This window comes from Spodoptera frugiperda, chromosome 14 (genome assembly GCF_023101765.2).
Source record: "Spodoptera frugiperda isolate SF20-4 chromosome 14, AGI-APGP_CSIRO_Sfru_2.0, whole genome shotgun sequence".
NCBI lineage: Eukaryota > Metazoa > Arthropoda > Insecta > Lepidoptera > Noctuidae > Spodoptera > Spodoptera frugiperda.
The window spans coordinates 564,609-571,066 of NC_064225.1; the positions used below are offsets into that span (position 1 = coordinate 564,609).

The 6,458-nt window shown below is 34.4% G+C and overlaps 1 protein-coding gene across 3 annotated transcripts in view; it reads right to left on the reverse strand.

The window, feature by feature from the left end:
- LOC118279224 (endoplasmic reticulum metallopeptidase 1) overlaps window positions 1-6,193 on the reverse strand; it is a 28,705-nt gene extending 22,512 nt beyond the window's left edge. For all 3 annotated transcript variants that reach the window (XM_035598812.2, XM_035598811.2, XM_035598810.2), the window contains exon 1: window positions 6,013-6,193. In XM_035598812.2, coding sequence (XP_035454705.2) covers window positions 6,013-6,066 — 54 coding nt within the window. In that variant the 5' untranslated portion in view covers window positions 6,067-6,193. The remainder of the gene's footprint in view (window positions 1-6,012) is intronic.
- Window positions 6,194-6,458: the final 265 nt, after the last annotated feature.

Sequence of the window (6,458 nt, forward strand, 5' to 3'; positions counted from 1 at the left end):
AATAAAAATGCATAGACAGCGAAGAGTAAACACGACATGGCAATCAGTACTCTATACGTCCACCTCACAGTTGGTTATCGCGAATATTGTCCCACAATGCAAGATTACACCGTACTACCATTTAAAGAAAGGTATTTGTTATTATGATATTGTTTAGACGCATATAAAACATATATAGGGTGACTGGTAATTAGTGAACGATGTTTAAACACGTGATTGTACTCATGATTACAAACAACTTTCCCAAAGAAACTGTTTTTGTATACTCGTTAGTTTTATTTTTATCACAATAATAAAACAATTAAATTTCGCGCGCGCGTGCTTTCGCATGATCAGCTGTTAGCAGCTAACGTTCCAAAATACCTACCTAGTTACTAGTTTTCACCTTGCGAAATTTTGTTGTTTTGTTATTGTGATAAAAATAAAATTAACGAGTATACACCAAAAGTTTCTTTGGGAAAGTTGTTGTAATCATGAGTACAATCACGTGTTTAAATATCGTTCACTAATTACTAGTCACCTTGTATATCGAAATATGTTTTCCATTGTGGTAGCAAGGGACAATGAAATGCCAAATGACTGATTTAAATCTATAAACAACAGTCAAGGATTTCATGGTAGATTCGTCTCATCTGTTGCTAAGTAACAAGCAAGATTCCAAGCTCTATTGTTATTAGGTTCTAAGAATTAAGAAATTATACAATGCCTGATTCGGTGATGAAATCTGATATTTAAAGAATAAGGATGCCTTTCTACCAGTGATGTGCTATGCTACGTTGCTGTGGATGCGTTTGGCTTCCACCAATCATATTAATTGCTGTAGCACTGGTGGAAACGGACTCATCTACCTAATATATGTTTTGATATGGAAAAACGCGTGTTATTAATGCGTGCTAGAAAGAGTGCTATGGATGGCTTCCCTACTATCATTATATCGCATACTCGAGCTGCGCATCTTCGTAGCACATCTTACTCGCACAGCTACATAGCTTAGTATCAGTGGAAACGGTCACATAGTTTCACAGCTTAGCTATTATATTCTCGCAGCACAGCTACATAACACATCTCTGATGGAAAAGCACCGTAAGCATTCTCTTAAAAAACAAGAGATGAAATGATACGATGTTATTAATAAAAGACAATCGATGCGGTTGATATTATATTACTTAATAACAAAGATATGTTGTACGGATATGTTTCATAATTATCGGTTTTTATGCGAAAGATAACGTTAAATAATTCGGCGATTAGGTCATTTCTTTAAGGTCAGACATAACTCGTTAGGTCGTAATCTTCCCCGGAGCTGCGGACTACCTAACGGGTTACCGGGGCTCCGGCTCGAAAAGCAGGAGTAGGAACGGGGTGGTTTTTAGTCAGTAAGAGTCTGACACTCTCTCACGCCTCACCTAAGGCATGAAAAGTAAAAAAGTCGTAACCTTAATGTATCTGTAAATAAATTTGTTTTTGAAGAAGGAAAGTCATTCGATGACTTCTTGGGCGAGGTGGGAGGCAGTTTTACACTCTACCTGACTAAATACCACCTCGTTCCTACCTGATCCTGCTTCGGTAACCAGCTAGGTCAGGCATCGGAAGATATCTAGCTCTAGATTTGCTTACCAAAGATAGAATTTTGCAATAAGCTCAATAAAAACACATAAAATGTGAAAAATCATATTTTTAGTAAGAAAGTCTACTAGTTAATAAAAAATGGCAGTAATAGTGAGAATACTTAACGTTTCTGAGGAGACCTTGACAATATATGTAGGATGTAGGTAATCATTGAAATTTTTGTAATATTCAGACAAAAGACCATCAAACATTGCGATTAGGGCACACCTCTTCCGTTCTCTAATCTATATCTTCACGCAAACAGTATTAATTCATAATACCTGTATTAGCCACTTATACCTTGGATTAATTCAAAAAATTATAATCATATTCTGCCTTTGAAATTCCAATCAATCATATTTCTATTTAATAACAAAAGTAACTTGATAAGCAAGTAAGTTAAATGATCCGTCTGCACGTATACCTGCTTATACCTACCATAAAACAATAATTAGTTACTTATAATTTTATTGTAACTTTCGTGAGACATACTAAATTAATTATTATGTTATCGGTTTACTCACGTAACTGTTTGACGAGGAACTCGACTAGTTTCAAGCCATGCTAAAAACTCATATTCATGAGCAGCATTCCGCGACACACGACGCGGCGATTGTCGCGCTGCTACTGATTTTACGGGACATAAAATATAAAGCGTAGGAACAAAGTTTAATACAGGTGCCTAACTATCTCTATATATAAAAATCAATTGCTGTTTGTGAGTCTCTCTAAAACTTGAGAACTGCTAGATCGGTTTGGCAGTTTTGGTTCTTGAATTATTTGTGGAAGTCCAGGGAAAATTGTTTGACGCGGTACGAAGTTCATCGGGTCAGTTACTTAGCACTTAGGAATAAAAACGAAGAAATAAAATAATGATTTACAGATGTTGTAAATCGATAACAGCTTCAAATCACTAACAAAATATTTTATATGATCGCTATAAAAAAACGTTAGAAGTCGTAAATTAACGTGGCGGAAGCGGCACCTATTGTGTTACTAAGAAACTAATCTTACGTTTATTTTTCCATTAGTATTTACCTATTGTTATACTTATTATTAGACCTATGGACCAGAAACGTGGTCTCTCACAGTGGGCCTTATACATCAACAGCCTATTTGTGGTCACTGCTGACCAAAGAAGCTTCTTCGCGCACGGAGATTGTTTTGAGCATTAATCACCACGCTTGCTCAATGGAGGTTGTCGATTTTAAAGTTATAATAAGAAATTATAATCACGATGTTTTCCTTTACCGTTTATCAGTGGTTTCTAAATAGGTAGTCTTAGGAAGTACAAGTATGTAGACTTCATATAGGACTTTATACTGCGTAACTAATTATCAATAGTGCAACAACATTTTAGTGATGCCCGTTTAGAAACACCTAATGTTTCTCACCGCTCTCCTTATGTTTATTCTTAACAAGAGTCCATTTATTTGTCTAGCTACTAGATAGGACAATTACCTTCATTCTTGTCGAGACAACGTCAATACGTTATCAGTAACTAGGCACCGAGATTTACTTGTCGAGATAAGCGAATAGCGCGCCTATATCAATGAGATACGGCATAGATTAGCTTTGTATAACATATTTGTGTTTGAAGTACTATTTTATAGTTACTAATGCATGAGTTCGCCAACCCGCATTGAGCAAGCGTGGTGATTAATGCTCAAACCTTCTCTGTGTGAATCGAGGCCTTTGGCTAGCAGTGGCCACTTATAGGCTGATGACGTGAATGCATGACTTCAAGTACTTATGTCTGAACTCTGAAGTAGGTAGGTCTAAAGAAGGAAAAATATTGAAGTTGTTGCTAATTAGTTATACCTAAATATTAGTAGTTCTATGTACTTAATTAGGAGTTGGGTGAATCCTTTTTATGTCATGCGTTATTCTGGACTCCATACTAGGTACTTTAACACTATTATTAAAGTAGCTAATGTATTAATGCGTCTAAAACGTAACTAGGTCTACGAATTCTTAGATTACCTATACTGCCTTGGGCGAGGCGAGTAAAAACTACCCCGTTCCTATTCTTGGTTTTTGAGCCGGATCCCCGGTAAACCTGCTAAGTAGTCAGTAGCTCCAGATCAGGCATCAGCCCTACAGGTCTGTGGTGATCTGATGGCTCTTTGACGACGCGCCCTACACTCGGGTCTACTTCTGGTCGGGCCGTGAGCCACCCTTGCTCGCCATCCGCAGATACGCACATGACTTACCTCACCTTTGATCTTGAATTTAAATATAAGGAAACATTGCTCTATTTTATCAATGCAATAAAATGATAAATTATTGTTCTTTATACCGATATTAGTTTATGGCTGCAATTACGAACTTTTATTGTCTGATTAAAGACGCTGAAATGCTCAAAACATGCCAACTTGCCGGTAATACCTTAGATTATGATAGTTACTTAATCAATTTTTACAAAAATTTAATTAAGTACAAAAATGCTGAAGCAACATATAGACAGCTGTAAATTTGTATTAGCATTTTTTCCACAAAAATGGTGTTACGACGACATTAGACATGTTGCGAGAATAATTTAGGGTACAGTGGTCATAGAAAGGCCAGAATAGAGAAGATTGGAGGTCTTTGCCACTCGGCAAACGGACACGCAGAATTGGAGAATGAACGCAGTGATAGCTTAAAATAAGGCTATAAATAAATAGCAATTTCTTAGACAACCTCGAGGGCACAAAACAAAATAACGAGTGTGTTCTGGAATGGAGACCACACTAAGGAAAACATAGTGTAGAATTATTTGCCCTATTTATTCTATAGGTAGGTAAACTGATGGTATCTGGTGTATGACTGGCATGTCGTAGCAGTTTACCACTTTAAAACTAGGTTTAATTATTTTTCTTACGAAATCTACATAGTTACCTAGTATCAATTACATATTTTTATAAGTTTGTTCGATCTGCTACCCTATTCCTATAGGTACTTACCTATTTGTATTAATTCACTACATTACTGATAATACATTTTGATATGAACTATTGGGAATTATAAGGTTTAAAAGTATAGTATTCTTGTTGCGTTGATAAGTCTGCGTTTGGCTATCTACCCGCTTACTACTAGAACAGCGAAGCGAAGATGTGGCCGAAGATGGAGCACACAGACTTAGAAACTTACTGATGAGTACTAAATTAATTAGTCTTAGTTATTTACTTATTAGGCAATGCAACCAGCCCTGTATTTATTTTCCTCATAGTTAGTTATAAAAATAGGGTTCTTTCAGGTTTTTCCTTAAAATTTTATTTTGTATTAAGTAAGTGGGACATGTTATTTCTACTTTTAATACTACTATATGTATATTATGCACTAGCTATTCCTGGTTTCAATCGCTCTGCTCAGCTCCTATTAATAGCAGCATGATGTTTTATAAACTATAGCCTTCCTTGATAAAGGGACTAAGTATGTAATAAAAACAGAATTATTCAAATCAGACTAGTGGTTCTGGACATTGGTTTGAGCAGACAAACAAACTCTTCAGCTTTATATATTAGTTCAGATATTTTTTCCGTTAAAAGGTGCTGTTATAAATTGTCACAACTACACTTACTAAATAAAACTCAATGCAAAATAATCAATTTAGAGAATCGAATTTCTTCTGAATAAGTTAGTGTCAGGTTTACATACCAAGCAAAGTTTATTATTTTTAGTGATAATGTGTGACTGGAAATAGCAAACTGGTTATCATATGATGGTGTTATGTTACAAACATTCAACAATACTTTATCCAATATAGTCTTGAAATACTACCGAGGCTACCTACTAAAAAGTAAAGTACTTAACTAGTAGTAAAGTAAAGTACTAAAAATTAGGAAAAAAGCCCACTAATACTTGGCCCAACCCAGGTATCACACCCGTAATACTTTGTCCAACAGTCGCACTTGCAACCACTTGATCAACGAGGCAGTAGTTAATAAATAAATGTAATAAATTATAAGTAAGTTTTATCTTCAACTGTGAATTAAAGTTTGTAGTTTCTAGAAACTTAAGTTTAGTAATAATAGCGTTTTGTTGTAGTGTTTAGTCATAAATAAATAAATAATAAGTAAGTTTTTCTTCAACCTCATAGTAACTGCATAGATATCAAAGATAGTTGTTTCCAGAAGCATAAGTTGATAAGTTTAGTAATTCTAAGATAACCCCCCAGACCGAAATAAACTTGGCGTTTTATTGTTTTAATAGGTATAATAAAGATATTTTCTAGACAAAGTTGTAAAGTTTTTAAAAGTAAGTATACTTACCTGAACAAATGTTCATTATTTATATCTAGTATCAACTGATACTGCATTACAAAACTATGTTTAACCTAATATTAAACTATTTACCTATACTTATACTTAATTTGTAAATAACTTACAAATTTAAAAAAAAGTATTAAGAAACAAAACGTACCGCAGCTAATCTCCTCGTTCGGGGTAAAGGTTCAGGTTTGTCTGGATCATTCATTTTATTTATATTATGTTATGTACACTATATTTCACTATTGTAATATAAATTATATTACGAAATGTCTAATCAGAAAATACTGAAACACCAGTAGGCTGTATGGTTAGTGACAGTGACACTGATAAAAATAAACACAAATCCGTCCGGCCGGTATAAAACTGTCAATGTCATCTGTCAAAGTGATTACTTGATGGTGTTGCCGCTTTGAAATTAAGTTGGTACTTTTATTTAGTTGGATTATTTTGATTGGTTTTAATGATTTTAAAAAATATTTTATGTAATTAATTGCTTTTTTATGTTTTTGTTATCTGAATAGTAAAAGACACTGCAGGTTTAAAGATTTTAATTGTTGAAAATATAATATTGTAAAGTTGATGTTACTATTCCTTACC